Here is a 17,466-nt window from a genome sequence, read left to right as displayed (position 1 = left end):
ATTTCTTATTACACTTAATAGAACTCAAGTACAATGCTAACTACAAGTGATAACATGTACATCGCTGCCTTGCTCACCTTACAAGTAAAATATTCAGTCTTCCGTCACAAAACACAACATCAGCTATAAGCTGTTTAGAGAAATCCCTTATCACATTAAGGAGAAACTACTTTCCATTCTTAGTTTGATGAGTCTCTATCATGAACGAGTGCTGACTTTTATCAAATGCTTTTTCTGTGCCTATAAGATGCTCACATATTTTTTAATGTTTATTTTATTTATTTTTATTTTTTTTTCAACGTTTATTTATTTTTGGGACAGAGAGAGACAGAGCATGAATGGGGGAGGGGCAGAGAGAGAGGGAGACACAGAATCGGAAACAGGCTCCATGCTCCGAGCCATCAGCCCAGAGCCTGACGCGGGGCTCGAACTCACGGACCGCGAGATCGTGACCTGGCTGAAGTCGGACGCTTAACCGACTGCGCCACCCAGGCGCCCCAATGTTTATTTTATTTTTTGAGAGAGAGTGCAAGCTCTAGCTTCTTAAGATGGAAGCCTTAAGCAATAATTTTGGACTTTTTCTTTTCTCACGTAGCATTTAAAGCTATACATGTCCTTCCAAGCACTGCTTTAGCTGCATCCATATCTCAACGTTTCATTTTCATATTCATTTAGTTTAAAATATTTTTCTAATATCCTTGGTGATTTTTCCTTTGACCCATGCATTATTTAGAAATATGTTGTTTAATTACCAAATACTTAAAGAATTTCCAGATATTTTTATCATATTTATAACTCAATCCCTTTGGGATCAGAACACAGTTTGTATTATTTCCATCCTCTCACATTTATTGAGAATTGTCTCATAGCACAGCATATCATCTATCTTGGTGAATGTTCTGTGTGTGCTTAAGAAGAATATATATTCTGCTGTTATTAGATAGGGAGATCCAGAACACTCATTGACAGTGTTATTTAACACTGTCTTAGCTTGGCCTGGCATAACAAAATACCACAGACTGGGTGGCTTAAACGACAGAAATTTATTTTCTCACAGTTCTGGAGGCTGGAAGTCCAAGATCAAGGTGCTTACGCGGTCAGTTTCTGATGACAGCCCTCTTCCTGGCTCGTAGACAACAGACTTCTTAGGTCCTCACATGGCAAGGGCAGAGGATATGCAGAGCTAGCTGTATGGTGTGTTCTTAAAAGAGCAATAACCTCATCATGAGGGCCACACCCTCATGACCTCTCGAAACCTAACTACCTCCCACAGGCCCTATATCCAAATACCATCACATTTCAGGTTAGGGCTTCAACATATGAACTTGGGGGGTACACAATTTAGCCCACACCAGTGCCTTAGTTTAATTATTTTCTGCCTATTCTAAAGCCTGTTCATAGGTGCATGGATAGTTACAATTGTTAGGTTTTCTGGATGATTTTATCCTTTTATCATTGGTAATTTTCTTTTTTTTTTTTAATTTTTCTAATGTTTATTTATTTTTGAGAGAGAGAGAGACAGAGCGTGAGCAGGGGAGGGGCAGACAGAGAGAGAGAGAGAGAGACAGAGACAGAATCTGAAGCATGCCCCAGGCTCTGAGCTGTGAGCACAGAGCCTGATACGAGGCTTGAACCGACGAACCATGAGATCGTGACCTGAGTGGAAGTCGAACGCTTCCACCGTCAACTTCCACCGACTGAACCACCCAGGCGCCCCAGTAACTTTATTCTTTTTTTTTTTTTTTTAATTTTTTTTTTCAACGTTTATTTATTTTTGGGACAGAGAGAGACAGAGCATGAACGGGGGAGGGGCAGAGAGAGAGGGAGACACAGAATCGGAAGCAGGCTCCAGGCTCTGAGCCATCAGCCCAGAGCCCGACGCGGGGCTCAAACTCACGGACTGTGAGATCGTGACCTGAGCTGAAGTCGGACGCTTAACCAACTGCGCCACCCAGGCGCCCCTCCAGTAATTTTATTCTTGATAATACTTCTTGTTTTGAAGTCTACTTTGTCTTATATAAATATAGCCACTCCAGCTTTATTATGATTAGTGTTTGCATCAAGTATCGTTTTCCGTACTTTTAACCAATCTGTGTCTTTACAATGAAAGTAGATTTCTTTATATACCATATGGTTGTATTTCCTGCTCTTGTATCAAGTCTGACATTATCTTTTAACTAAAGCATTTAAACCATTTACATTTAACATAATTACTGATATCGCTGGGTTCAAATCTATCATCTTGCTCTTTGTTTTCTATTTATCCCATATGTTCATTACTCTTTTTTTCCTCCCTCTTTTCTGCCTTCTTTTAGATTATATTTCTTATTCTATTTTATACTTTATACCCACTCTTATATTCTTAACTATTCTTTTTTTGCACAGCACCAATAGACATCTTTAACTTACCATAACTTCCCTTCGTATATTATATCCGTTCACATATAATGTAAGAAACCTCCCTAGGTTTTCTAGGTGTTTATTTGGGGGAGGGTAAATCTGGTCCCAGTTGTAGCCAAAAGCATAAGTCCCACAATATTTTTAATAATTTTATTTTTATCTAATATTTGAAGAAACAGATGTGAGGTGGGGAAGGGCTCTTTATATTTCACTTCAAAGCAAAAAGTTGTATTTATATTTCATAAAATGAAGTATGTCATATCTGGTCTTACCAGATGAGTAAGAGTTACAACTTTTGTTTTTGTTTTTGTTTTTTTTATTTTTTTTTAACATTTATTTATTTTTGAGACAGAGAGAGACAGAGCATGAATGGGAGAGGGTCAGAGAGAGGGAGACACAGAATCTGAAACAGGCTCCAGGCTCTGCGCTGTCAGCACAGAGCCCGACACGGGACTCCAACTCACAGACCGAGAGATCACGACCTGAGTCGAAGTCGGCCGCTCAAACAACTGAGCCACCCAGGCGCCCCACAACTTTTGTTTTAAAGAGTCAAAATGTTCACTAGTTCCTATTCTTAATTTTTAAATACTGTTGCCTAAGGCAAGAGCTTCTGGCCCAGACTAAACCCCTCATTTCCCTTGCTCTCTGATTCCCTGGCTTCATGCTGCAGTGCATTCTCCCTCATCTTTGCTTTCTTAACCTATTCAAATCCTTTTCTCTGACTCACTGTAAGAGTCTTAAAACACATGTATTTTTAACACTTCTTTATTATGGGTTTGGATTTATTTCCCCCAAATAAAAACACATTTCTAATTTAACTAATGTAATCCTATGTAAAAATAGAGAATATTGAACACTTTTGTCTTATAGCCTTTCAGTTCTACATCTACCTATAAAGTAGTATCCTCGTGAAGAAATATCATTTTTAAAAGAAATGTCATCTTGACGGGTGCCTGGGTGGCTCAGTCAGTTGGGCGTCTGGCTCTTGATTTTGTCTCAGGTCATGCATGATTTCATGGTTTGTGGGTTCAGGCCCTGCGTCGGGTTCTGTGCTGATGGTGCGGAGGCTGCTTGGGGTTCTCTCTCTCTCCCCCTCTGTCTGACCCTCCCCTGCTCACTCACTCGCTCTCGGAATCAATAAATATAAGCTTAAAAATTTTTAAAAAGAAAAGAAACGTCATTTTGAAAAGTTGTAATATACATAAAGTATACAATAGAGAAAAGAATATGTTCCCCAAATCAAGGGATATAATGTACAAAAGGCAAAACTATATATAACTACTTGAATGAATTCCTGCTTTTCACTACTTCACATTTATTTCATTTATCCAAGAGGCTTTAAAGTTGTGTACTTTGCTGACTTTTTCCTGTTACGTTGAAACATATGAAAATAACATATTTATAGGACAAATAAAGGTAAAATATTAATGACTTTATATGGTTTAACCTCTCATTTATCAGTTAACCACCAGCCCTGGAATACTAACCAGTGTAAACTCACCCAGTCTGCATGTTGTTTTATCAGTACACAAGCACCACCTGGTGGCAGAAAGCGAAATTATAGGTTTTTCCTGTTTATACTGCTCCATACAAATACATTCAGTTTCTCAAGTGTTCTACTTTCCAACTTGCTTTTTCAAAGGGCAATAGGAAGTAGTGAAGGACACTTAGACTGACGGTTTGAATTATACACCTGAAACTAATATAACACTGTATGTTAAAATTTTAAAAAGTTGGAACAAGCTCAAAATTAATAGCACACCAACACAGTATTAGCAGCTAGTCATCAGCCTATATAACAAACTGTGAAATGCAACAAGATATTTCATAAACTAAAATCTTGATTATTTCTAATTTTACTGACAATTAACATAATGAAATAAAATCAGTTCAGGTACTTCAAAAATTCTGGGGCACCTGGGTGGCTCAGTCGGTTAAGCATCTGACTTCGGCTCAGGTCATGATCTCACAGTTCATGGGTTTGAGCACCACGCTGGGCTCTATGCTGACAGCTCGGAGCCTGGAGCCTGCTTCAGATTCTGTGTCTCACTCTGTCTGCCCCTCTCCTGCTCATGCTCTCTCAAAAATAAATAAACGTTAAAAAAAAAATCTGTTTCACCCTATCAAATTTCCACTGATAGCTATAGCTGTCCAAAAAGTTCTTTCCAAGTCTCACAGACTTGGGCAACAAGAGGGGGAGACCATGAAGATTCAAGCAGGTACCTGGCTCTGCCCATTGGAACAAGAAACTTTAGCAAAATAGTTCTCTTTCCTTATTTAACTTACTATGACTCATACCATACATCTTAAGAGAAAGCAACTTTACTAACCCAGGTACAAGTAATTGGACCAGGAATCTGATACATTAGCAACCAAATATTGTCTTGACACAAAATATACCAACCACACCTGAGGATGGCCATGCTTGGCATGGGGGCGTGCCATGAAATTTTTCCAAATCAAATAATGACAAACCAGCATAACTAAATCCTTTTGAGAAGGAAATATAAATCCTGCATGAACAAAGAACAGATTGGTCACTCAAACTTTGGTTGTAACCTAAACAATGTCATTGTCTGCAGGATGCATTCTGATGTGTGAGCTTCAAGGAGGCTCCAGACCCTGAAGTTCCTCTTCCCATGTGTTCTTCCAACAAACTTTCAAAGCTGAAGATAATCTTCCCATACATACCCTCCACTGAGGCTTTAAAGAATAGTAAAATGGGCGGGCTCTTCCTAAATATAGGCAGTTTAAACTCAACATAGTCGAAACAGAATTCCTAATGTTTCCAAAGACCAACTCCGACTCCTCATTGTGAAAAATATTACTAGTGATCCAGATAGGTGAAAGTTACCCTTAATTACTTTCCTCATCCAATCAATCCCCAAGTGCTATCAAGTTCACCTTCTAAATATACTTCTAAATAGACACTGCCTTCCTCTCCATCTTCACTGTTCCAGACTCTCATCACCTTAAGCCTGAATTACAACATCCTTGTAATTCATCTTTCTCCCTTGAATTTTAAGCCTATCAAAACTATTTCCCACATACTGCCAAAGCAATATGTCTAAAACAGATACCAAATTATTTTATCCCTCAGCTTACAATCCTTCAGTGGCTCCCAATCACCTTCAGTATAAATCTCAACCTCTTCCCAAGGCCATCTGAGGACATCAGATCAGCACCCTAACTGAACTTTGGCCTTTTCATTCCAGACATACCACATGGCTTGCAAGTCCATGATGAACTAAACTTCTCAGGATTCCTTGTTGTTGTTCCCAAAACCTAGTTTGCTTTTCCTTACCTTGGTCACCTGGCTAGTGCCTAGTTAACCTTGGAGATTCAGTTCAAGCGTCAATTCCTTCTGGGAAGCTTCTTCCTTTGATTCCCCAATATGAGTGAGGTGCTTGTTCTCAGTGTTTCCACAGCACCATATGGTCACATCTATCACTCTGTTACTGTTTCTCTGCATTGTTTTCATCTTCTAATGGACTCAGAGTCTACCAGACTATGTAAAGTATCTACTCTTAACACGACATGTGGCAAAAAGCAGGCATTTGTAAATATTCGCTTAATGAAAGATCTCATGAAAGTCCTTTCATTTTATCATCATCTCTATTTAGGAAATGAGGAAACTAAGAGAGGCCAGTGCCTTGCCCAAAACCACACAGCTAAAAGCATCAGAATCAGGATTTGAACCAAAGGTTCTGACTGTAATAGAAATGATTCTCCTTCAGAATCTTTGCCTTGAGGGAATCTTTCATAAAATAATTGTGCTCTGCATAGCAACTTGAATGGGATAAATCCGTTTCTCCTGGCTGGGCACAAACCCAAGCATGGGCTAATTATTCTCAAACCCCAAATCCAGTCTGAATGACAAAGGGATGGATAGTCTACTCAGTCTTTCCTAGGACTTTCCTAAGAATGACACAAAAACTTGTTCCTTCTCTGGTACCACATGTCTAAGGACTTTGTAGCATATGAGATACAGCAAATGAAAGTCAGCTTCTTTAAAAATGAAGCCAAGCAGAGGAAAAATGAGACAAGAACTAAAAAGAGAAATGGAAAATGAGGGAAAACACTAAAGCCCTATATTCAACCATGGCTGAAATCTCCCCCAAGAGACCTCCCAGTTATTTAAGGCAAAAATCCCCATTTTCACAAAGTCTTGTTTGAGTTGTGGGCCATCTGCATCAGCAGACTGGGGACCTTTTGGCCACTAGCCAAGCAGTAATGCTCCTTGCATCTGTGCATACACAAAATTGATAAACTGTCTGTTGGAGGCCTGATTTCAACCATTCTGTTCCTTGGGATAATGTATACCACTTTTATAACAAAGATAGGAGAACAAAAGCATAAAGTATTCTCCAAACTTTACATCCTACACTTTGTCATACAAATTTTTGTAGCTTTCAACTTTATATCTGTTAGTGAACAGTGGCCCAAATGGGAAAGAAAAAGATGTAACTGGATACATTCATTTTTAAACATCTCGGGTGTAACAAAAAGAGACAGGTACTTCAGAACCCAGCTTGCATCCAGATTTTGCTAATGGATAAATCTCTTTTTTTCCCCAGCCATCATAAAACAGGACAGTGGAGGGATGGCGGTGGAGGGGTGGTTTCTGTAAGTGCCTCCTTAGCCTTTGAGTGAGTTCGAGTGTAGAAACCTCATCAGGAAAAAACAGAATTAAATAAAAATAAATACACTTAAAAAAAACAACATGGGTAATACCTAATTATTACTTAATACTATTTTAAGTAGAAAATGACATGACCTTTACATAAATCCCTCTAAACAATATCTGTTTCTTAGAGTTTTTAACTTTTCATTCCCTGACTTATTAAGAAGCTACTGATTCATTTGGAGTCTGACAAGGAGAAGAGTGCCCCCTCTGATTTGGCTCCAAATTCCCTGTAACACATTCAGGTGTTGTCATCCGCAAATGAAGGTCCTATGTGAAATCATAATTTTTACAGCCTAATGAGTAATGGTTAGGTTTGCCCTTTTGTGAGCAGCTTTTACATTGAAACACGGCCTGGCAGCTTACCAGTACTTCCCTGTTTTCTTTTTACCTTTTTTTTTTTTTCAAAGTTTATTTATTTTTGAGACAGAGAGAGACAGAGCATGACCGGGGGAGGGGCAGAGAGAGAGGGAGATACAGAATCGGAAACAGGCTCCAGGCTCTGAGCCATCAGCCCAGAGCCCGACGCGGGGCTTGAACTCACGGACCGCGAGATCGTGACCTGGCTGAAGTCGGACGCTTAACCGACTGCGCCACCCAGGCGCCCCCCTTTTTACCTTTTTTTGTGATCTGCAGAATCTCAAAACAATCTGAAAAGCCTCTCCAACAATCTGGAAGCAAAGTCCACTTTCTCCATGAAGTTGGAATGGACTATGGCACAACCCTCTAAAGAAGTCATAAATAACTTCTTGTACCCCTCATGACAACCATGGAATCACATCTTGAAACCAGAAATTGCCAAGAAAGGAAAAATGTCAGCATCTTAACATAAAACTTACCATAGGGAAAAAAAAATCAAACTAAACCACAGGACCCCTGTCACATTCTCATATGCCAACTATTCTTCTCCTTGGTTCACTGTTTTCCAGCCATACTGGTGTCCTGGTAAAGACATGAACATACCTGGAACATTCCCACTTCAGGGGCTTTGCACCTGCTGTTTGTTCTGCTTGGAATATTCTCTCCCTCTCTCATGACATTCTCACTACTTACTTCCTCTCTCCTTTTAGGTCTTTATCAAAAGTCACCTTCTCACTAAGTAACCACTTCTTACTGACTGCCTCCCCTGCTAGAATATGAGCTCCATATTAATAATCCACAGAGATTACTGTCTGATTTTTCATTGCTTTAGCACCAGATTTCTTTCATTTAAAAGTAATAAATTCACTAATCAAAACTCTAGTTAAGATTTCAATAAAGGACTATAGATATCAAAATACAATAAGCATTTAAATATAATATACTCATGAGACTATTCATTATAGTACATTAAAAATAAGGGGCACCTGGGTGCTTCAGTCAGTAAGCCTCTGACTCTTGATTTTGTCTCAGGTCATGATCTCATGATTCGTGGGTTTCAGCCCCACATTGGGCTCTGCGCTGTCAGCACAGAGCCTCCTTGGGATTCTCTCTCTCCCTCTCTTACTCTGCCCACCCCCCCCCCCCCGCAAAATAAATAAATGAACTTATAAATCGATAGACAGAATATCTTGCAAGTACAAACAAGGCAAAGTATATCTAATTCAGGTGACCAAATATATCTATTGTGCTAAGTGGGCAAACAGCTTTATTTATATTAGGTTAACCTCAGGCTCATGAGAAAGGCAATACGTATGTTATACAGAAAAAGACAAAGTAAAGCAACTACAAGAGACATGTGATGCCCTTCTTGCCACCTATGGGGTGTGGACACCAAGTTGAGAGCTGGTAAGCCTGCCACTGGATGCTCCAACTAGGAGACACTAAGAAGAGAATAAGAATGGAAAAACATGCCAGGAAAACAAAGGGAGTTAAGGATTTAGGCCAAAAGAGTAAGGGGGGAGATGGTCAAGACTCTGTGGAAGCATTACCTGACAGGACTACACGTCACCAGCTGCAGGTTTCAGCAAGGCGGCAAGAAAGGTGTCGGCTATCTGCTAGGCAAGGGACATCACCACAAAGAGCAGAGAAGCCCAGCGGACAATACAGAACACCCACACAACGGTGAGGGTCCCTCCTTCCCTACCACGACAACACAGTAAATTCCCCCGACACACCCAGCAGAAAAGCGGGAAGGAGCAGAAGTCTAAGAGATTGTACACATTTTTATTAGAGAATCTGAGCAATAGTATTTAAAGGAACCATTTAAAATCTGAATAGGACCGAGTTTTAAATGGTAAATACACACTACCAAAGAAGACACCAAAAGGTATCAGGTTATATGTACACTAAATATCTTCCTCTCACATCCGAACTGTAACGTCAGTAAGTACACAAAATGATTTTAAAAATATCAGCATCTTGGGGCACCTGGGTGGCTCAGTCCATCAAGCATCCGACTTAGCTCAGGTCACGATCTCACGGCTCGTGAGTTCGAGCCCCGCATCAGGCTCTGTGCTGACAGCTCAGAGCTTGGAGTCTCCTTCTGATTCTCTCTCTCTCTCTCTCTCTCTCTCTCTGCCCTTCCCCCACTCATGCTCTGTCTCTCAAAAATAAACATTAAAAAAAAATTTCTTAAAAATGTATCAGCATCTCAACACTAGAAGAAATGATAATTATGTGACATGATAGCGGTGTCAGCTAACCCTACAATGGCAATCATAATGCAACATAAATGTACCAAATCAGTATGTTGCACACTTTAAACTTGTACAATGTTATATGTCAATTATATCTCAATAAAAATATTCTTTTTAAGAATTAGTAAACATCTGATCACAAGAATTTCTTAGGCATAAAAGCAATGGGAGAAATCAAACACACAAAAATTATAGATTAGACCATATAATATCTAAAACTGTTGCACATCAAAAACAAACACAAAACTAAAGCCAATTTTTGGTGGGCAGGAAAATTAAACAAAATAGGCAATGCTAATACCTCTCCTCCATACGTAAACATTTGAAGACTGGTCAAGTAATGCAACAAAAGTTAGCAAATTAGACAAATCAAAAAAGACAAGTGACTAATAAATATTTAAAAACTGTTCAACCTCACAAGTAATCAATGAAACCAAAATTTAAAAACATACCACTTTTTAGCCATCAAATAAGACAATGTATTTCTTAAAGTCAGTGTTGTCAGAATGGAACAGAATATACTCTAAGAAATAAGTACAAATGTTAATGTAATTGGGTAACATTATTTTTTTCAACCGAATATTCCCCTATAGTAATCTATTTTAAGAAAATAATCAGTGATGTGAACAAAAATTTGTATGTAAAAATTGTTTGCTGTAACATTGCTTACAATTGCCCAAAAAAAGGGGAAACAACTTAGATGATCAACAACAGGTGCATTTCGTTTATATACTCATCAAGTATTCTTTGTTTGTACCTGTTGATATCCTTGTAAAGTATAACCTGGCCAAATGAAGCATTATATAGCCATCAAAAATGTTTTTCAAAAATCACTTAAAAATATAAAAATTGGGGACGCCTGGGTGGCTCAGTTAAGCGTCCAACTTCACCTCAGGTCATGATCTCATGGTCCGTGAGTTCGAGCTCCACGTCCAGCTCTGTGCTGACAGCTCAGAGCCTGAAGCCTACTTTGGATTCTGTGTCTCCCTCTCTCTGCCCTTCCTCTGCTCAGGCTCTGTCTCTCTCTGTGTGTCACTCAAAACTAAAAAACCATTAAAAAAATTTTTTTAAATGTGAAAAATTGGGGGCGCCTGGCTGGCTCAGTCAGAAGAGCATGTGACTCTTAATCTCAAGGTTGTAAATTCGAGCCCCACACTGGATGTAGAGATTATTAAAAAATAAATAAACTTTAAAAGAAATATATGAAAAATGATCCCTATTCAATGAAAAGAGGGCACAATATTGTACATGTGGAATGAATAAATTATGATATATTCATAAACAAAGGAACACTATTTAGCAATAAAAAATGGCAAAATCCAGATACAGTACAAGCAACAAACAGAAAACAAAAACAAATAAACAAGAAAACCATTATACGAAGTGAAAATATCCAAACAAAAAGAGTACATACTATATGAGTCTATTCATATGAAGTTCAATGACATGCAAAACTAATTTACAGTGATAGAACCATGGTTACTCCTGGGAGGAGGTGTAATAAATGCAAATAGGTATGAGGACACTCTCAGGGTGATAGAAACACGCTGGCGATGTTGTGAGGATATACATATGTAAAAAGCAATCCATTAAAGTATAAATATATATGTATATACATAAATGATAGTTATCACAATGTACATTTAAGATCTGTGTTTTGTGATTCATATATGGTACCTCCATAAAGTACTGTAGAAATTGCATATAAAGGAATAAAGGATAACTTCAATTTGGTTAAATAAATGTGCAAAGAATAAAAAATATATAAAATACATCAAAATATTAAAGGCATTTATTTCTGGAATTACAAGTTATTTATATTTTCTTTTTAACTTTCTGCATTTTCTACATTCTCTACAATGAGTTACGTGACTTTTATAAATGATCAGAAAAAAAAAATTCCCATTTTTTAAAATTCTGCCTTGCCTACAAAAGAAAACTCTGTTACACTTGTAACTATCACAAAATTATGCAATGTGTAGAAAGACTCAGTAAATTCTTCCAACAAATTTCCTATAAATTAAAAATACTCATGTGTGTAATGTATTTGGACAAATTAAGAAAAACACTAGCTAAGCTAAGTATCTACAAGTCAACTGAGAACTCAGCACTATACTGTGGCATGATTTTAAAACATGGTCCTGCCTGCAACAAATACAGGGCTCTCATGACTCTATAAAAACTAGTTCCTGAAAACCAGTTATTTTTAAAAATATATTACTTTAAATATTCCTTTGAGCCCGACTTATCTAAATTCCATGCAAAATGCCCAAAGTAAATTCTCTTCACATTGCAAATACTCTTTGAGTTTTAGAAACTTTTACAATGTGCATAAAATAATAAATGAGAACAAAACCAAAGAAGACATACAAACCTCTGATTGTACATGCCCCGAAAGTTGTAATTAGCTCTATAATTTGGGAAAGGCTTTGGATCTAATGGCCTGTAGATGGCAGGCTCTCCCCTTTTCATAGCAAGCCCATTCAGTTCCACAGTTGGAGTTATACTACCTGTTTAAAAAAAAATATTAAAAGCACACAAGTGAAATATTTCCATAATAAATCACACAAGCCATACTTACATTACATGTCATCTGTATGATGGTCTCAGGGATGTAAATACAAACTACATGAACAGGAAAATTGTTTCTAATGAAATCTCTTTGGGGTTTTGGCAACCTTTTTTTATATTCATGACCAAAAATTCAATTTGAAAGTCATACTATTTCAAAACAAGGGAAACACAAGACTCAGATTGCTTAATTCGAATATTATAAAGTACTGAACTTCAGCATAAATTACTCACCCCAGGAAGCTTTCAGTTATTTAATCATTAAAAACATTATCATCTGTGAATATTTTTATATTTTGCTAATCAAGCAGCTGAAGTTAGCAATGAATACAGGGTCATCAGTAATTCTTGCACTTACCTAATAAAACTAAATTTTGAGTTTCTATCACATACAAGACAAAGTAAATATACTAATGCTTTGTATAAATAATCTTTAAAGATACACACTAAAGCGTTTTTGGATGAAGTGATGTATCTGAGACTTCTTTCAAAATAATTCAGAGGAGAGACAGATGACAAACAAGGTAACTGTTGAAGCTGGTGGTGGCTATAGGGATGTTTACTATCTTATTTACTTTTTCGACAATTTGAAAAATCCATAATAAATAACACACAATGTAAATTATTACATCATATTATTTTGAGTACCAAAAGAGGCTATTTAGTAAAATATATATATATATATATATATATATATATATATATATATCCCATATAAAAAATTATACAAAGGAATCTAAAGTTTTCGGAGAAAGTAGTAATCAGTGTAAATTCTATATACACTATTTTGCTTGAATTACGCCTTCTGCAATATACATTTAAGACTCCGTTCATCACGTACAAACATGGGCCCATTTATTGCAGCAGAGAAACTGGGGCTGGCAGAAAGCACCCACCAGGGGTGGGAGAGCCTGACACAAATGCACTACTGGCAGCCATGGCATAAGCAATCCATCAAGAGTCAATAATGCTCACTTCATATCTCATTTCTAAAGCGTTCAAGTGAAGCCGCTAAAGAGTATAAGGACAGGAACTATAACCAAGGTTAAGGGGAAAAATAAAGAGTGGAAGGACAGAGGAGGCAAAGAAGGAAAAGATAAGCATAAGAAAAACAGCAAAGCACAGTTAACATATTGAATAGTGAGTCCAATTAGTCCAAATCCCTAATTTAATACCAATACTCAGGGCAGAGGAAGAGAAAGGCAAGAATAAAGGGATTCTCTTTTCCTTCTTTCTTTCCTACAGGATTTTACCAAAGGATAAGTAAAATGCACAAACCTTAAGCATACAGATCCACACATTATTATACATGTAAATACTCAGTGCCCATCATTCAGATCAAGATAGGAACATTTCCATAACCCAGATAGTTCCATCACGCCTTTTTCCAGGCAACACCCACCTCCCCAAGTTATTCTGACTTCTGTCATCAGAGTTTTGCCTGTTCTTCAAACCTGAACATGTATTGTTCTATCTTGCTTTTCACTCAACATAGAAATTTTGTCAAATATATCAGTATTTGAAACATTTTTTTATCACTGAATAGTATTCCACTGAATAAATACATTAGTTTATCTATTCTGCTATGAATGGGGCATTTGAGTTGTTTCCAGTTGGGAACAAGTATAAAGCCACAATGTTTTAGCAGAGACATACACAGTAAGTTCTCAGGTATATATGCCTAGCAGTGGAATTGCTAGATCACAGAGTAGGTTTATGGTTAACTTTATTAGAAATTGTCTAAAAGTTTCTAAAGACTTAACACCAACAAGCAGTCTATGCCTTTCAAAGTTTAAGTTTTTCTTCTCTCATAAAGATTGTAGTTTAATAACTAGCATGTTAATCAATCAGTTGTTAAGATTTATGTCATTCCGAATTTGACTTGGCCATAATCATACAGACACAGATAGCATAAAGTTCAAAAAGAAAAAAAAGCTTAAAAGACCTCATCGTTTAAGTAGGGCAATAAATAAGAAACTGTGAGTTTAAAAAGCACCAGTAAGGTGATTTTAATGCACTAGTGGCATATAAATGTCCTCCCACCTATACCAAAATTGGGTCGTAAGCCAGGTAAAAGTATTATATTCATATCATTTGAATCAATAAATGATTTCATGTAAATTCTTCATTTGAATTTTTTTTTTTTAATGTTTATTTTTGAGACAGAGAGAGACAGAGCATGAACAGGGGAGGGGCAGAGAGAGAGGGAGACACAGAATCTGAAATGGGCTCCAGGCTCTGAGCTGTCAGCACAGAGCCCGACGCGGGGCTCGAACTCACAGACCGTGAGATCATGACCTGAGCCGAAGTCGGCCGCTTAACCGACTGAGCCACCCAGGCGCCCCTAAATTCTTCATTTGAAAGTAAGGCTGGTATATTTTCTTCACAGAAATGCTAGACACTGGTCTGTGTGAAGGAGAGTGGAGAAGAAGCAGACAAGTGCACACCAGGCTGAAGAGGTTTCAACACTTAGAGCGAAGTATCCCCACCTGTTTAATAAAGAACTAGACTGGAATCTCTGCATACACACAGCCTCTCTTCCTACACAGAAATGCTTTCACAGAAAACAGTTAAAGAAGAACTTTAAAATATGAGAACCTCCAAATAATAGTTCTAAGTACCACTCCACCATGTGAGAGCTGCACCCAGGTTGCATAAAAATAATCATTACATAGAATCCTCATGTGTTACATGGCTGCAAGGTTGACACAGTCAACACAGAATCCATTTCTATCGGTTTTTCGGTATGTTAAAGGAAACTTCTGTATTTATCAGTGAAAAACAGAACAAGGTTAATTGATTATATATACAAACGTATATGACAACAACTGTGGATTCCTCTCATGTGAAAAATGGAAGAAAAATGCCACAACTACTTTTCAAGGAGCTTCATAATACTAACACTTCAGGAAACAGCTATGTAGGAAGTTAGAATAGTCCCTGGAGCACAGCAGTCACTCAATAAATATTCGTTCAAAGAATGATTAATCAACCAAGACTCCTTGAAGAAATGGCTGGTGCTGGGACCAGGACAAAGATAATACGAGATGCCTTTGGAATCTCTTACTGTGCCAGACAGTAAGAAATGCTCAAAGAAAACTGAGGAAACGCTAGAAGGACAGTGGAGTCAACCTGAAAGGTTCATACCACTGGCTAAGTCTGTGACAAATTGAGAATCAAAATAAATAATGATAGATTATAAACCAGTAAGCAAAATAGGAATCCAAGAGTCTATAGTGATATAAATAAATGAACAAACAGAAAAATGAGGGGAAAGAAAATTCTAGGGTAGAATGCCAACTAACAGATCTAAAATAAATGGAATTAAAATATCACCCTTTGAGACAGAATAAATTTCTGTTGTTTTAAACCACAAAAAGAGACAGACAGACAGACAGAGATAAAATCACCCTTTGGCACTCTTTAGAATATTAATTGATTCAGAAAAGAATCATCAATAGATGCCAAATCTGGTATGTGATATAAACTTTGATGAGGAAGAGAATGTTTATATAGTCTCAAAGTTTTTCCTCAGAAAACACGAATTAAATCCTTATTAATTTCTTATTATATAATAAGAAAACATACTTATTAACTAACTTTACAATAGAGAACCCTGGCAAACATACTCTTCACCAAGTGACAAAAGTCATCACTAATGGGTCGAATCAAAATGGGGTGTGTCCTGCTATATATCACTGAGATAAAACTAGGTCACTGGGATATTCATGCCAAAAATGCATAAATCATGAGGAAGCACCAGATAAACTCAATCAAGAGGCATTCTACAAATTAGGTGGCCTGTACTGTTCAAAATGTCATGGTCATAAAAGATAAGAAGCTCTAAGGAACTATTCCACATTAAAGTAGAATGAAAAGAAACACTAAGTACATGATCCTGATTAGATCACAGACCTACAAAGGATATTACTGGGACAATTAATGAAACAAAAATGGAATCTTTGCATTACATGATAATACGAGATCAATGTTAACTTCCTGTCAGAAGAATGGCCATGTACTTGGGAAAAAATACTTTGAAGTACGAAGGGAAATGGGATCAAATGTCCACAACTTATTCTCAAATGGTTCAGAAATGTTAACAATTGGGGAATCTGGATGAAGTGTACAAAGGAGCTCTATGTACTCTTTTTACAAACTTTACATAAGTATGAACTCATTTCCAAAAAAGTTTATTTTTTTAAGCTTATTTATTTTGAGACAGAGACAGAACACAGGAGTGAGGGAGGGGCAGAGAGAGGGGGAAAGAGAGAGTATCCGAGGCAGGCTCTGCACTACAGAGCCCAGCACAGACTCAAACCCACAAACCGGGATATCATGACCTGAGCCAAAATCAAGAGCTGGATGCTTAACTAATTGAGCCACCCAGGCACCCCTGCATTTTTTTTAATGGGAAAATTATTTCAATTGGCACTCGACAACAGGATCTTAATACCAACAGACATACGAAAAGATGCTGACCATCATTAGTTACCAGGGAAATGCAAATTAAAACTACACTGAATTACTATTATACCCCCGAAGAATAGCTAAGAAATACACTATTATAGTCTGACATTATGTATTTGTATGTATTTCTTATGCATGTGGTTTTTTTTTTTAAGTATGAACTTGGAAAGGGGCAAACTTTTTTTTTTTTTTTTTTTTTGAGACACAGGATTCCCTAAACTGGGGATGGGCAAAAACAGAGGAGGTTTTATTATGTTGCCCAGATTGGAGTGAAGTGGCTATTCACAAGCACAACCCCACTACTCTGACGTGTTCTGTTTCCAACCTGGGCTGGTTCACCCCACCGTAGGCAACCTGGTAGTCCCCTACTCCCAGGAGGTCACTATATCAATGCCACTGCACTATATCAGTGCAGACACTTGATTGGCATAGCACACTACAGCCCAGAACTTCTGGACTCAACCGGTCCTCCTAGCTCAGACTCCCAAGTAGCTGGGACTACAGGCACACAACACCTATATGCCTTATGTATGCTTTGGGGGTTTTGGGGTTTGGGTTTTTGTTTTTTGTTTTTTTTAATCATCCTGACCATTTTGTTGTTGAAATTAAAAAATAAAAGATACTTAAATACAATGGAAAACATATGGGGAAAAGCGAATCATAAAATTTAATGCTGAACTAAGTAGTGAGCTGAACAAAACATTTTGGGCCCCCAAAAACACT

At 37.6% G+C, this 17,466-nt stretch overlaps 1 protein-coding gene across 16 annotated transcripts in view; it reads right to left on the bottom strand.

Annotated features, from left to right (window-relative positions):
• Positions 1–17,466, bottom strand: part of STAU2 (staufen double-stranded RNA binding protein 2) — a 310,752-nt gene that overhangs the window by 237,923 nt on the left and 55,363 nt on the right. For all 16 annotated transcript variants that reach the window (XR_006706573.1, XM_045454902.1, XM_045454900.1 and 13 more), the window contains one exon: positions 12,077–12,212. Coding sequence is in view for 15 of the 16 variants with exons in the window: in XM_045454902.1 (XP_045310858.1) it covers positions 12,077–12,212 (136 nt within the window). In the remaining variant the exon portion in view is untranslated. The remainder of the gene's footprint in view (positions 1–12,076; positions 12,213–17,466) is intronic.

Source organism: Leopardus geoffroyi, chromosome C3 (assembly GCF_018350155.1).
Source record: "Leopardus geoffroyi isolate Oge1 chromosome C3, O.geoffroyi_Oge1_pat1.0, whole genome shotgun sequence".
NCBI lineage: Eukaryota > Metazoa > Chordata > Mammalia > Carnivora > Felidae > Leopardus > Leopardus geoffroyi.
The sequence above is the reverse complement of the archived record's forward strand: the minus strand, read 5'-3'. Positions and strand labels throughout refer to the sequence as shown.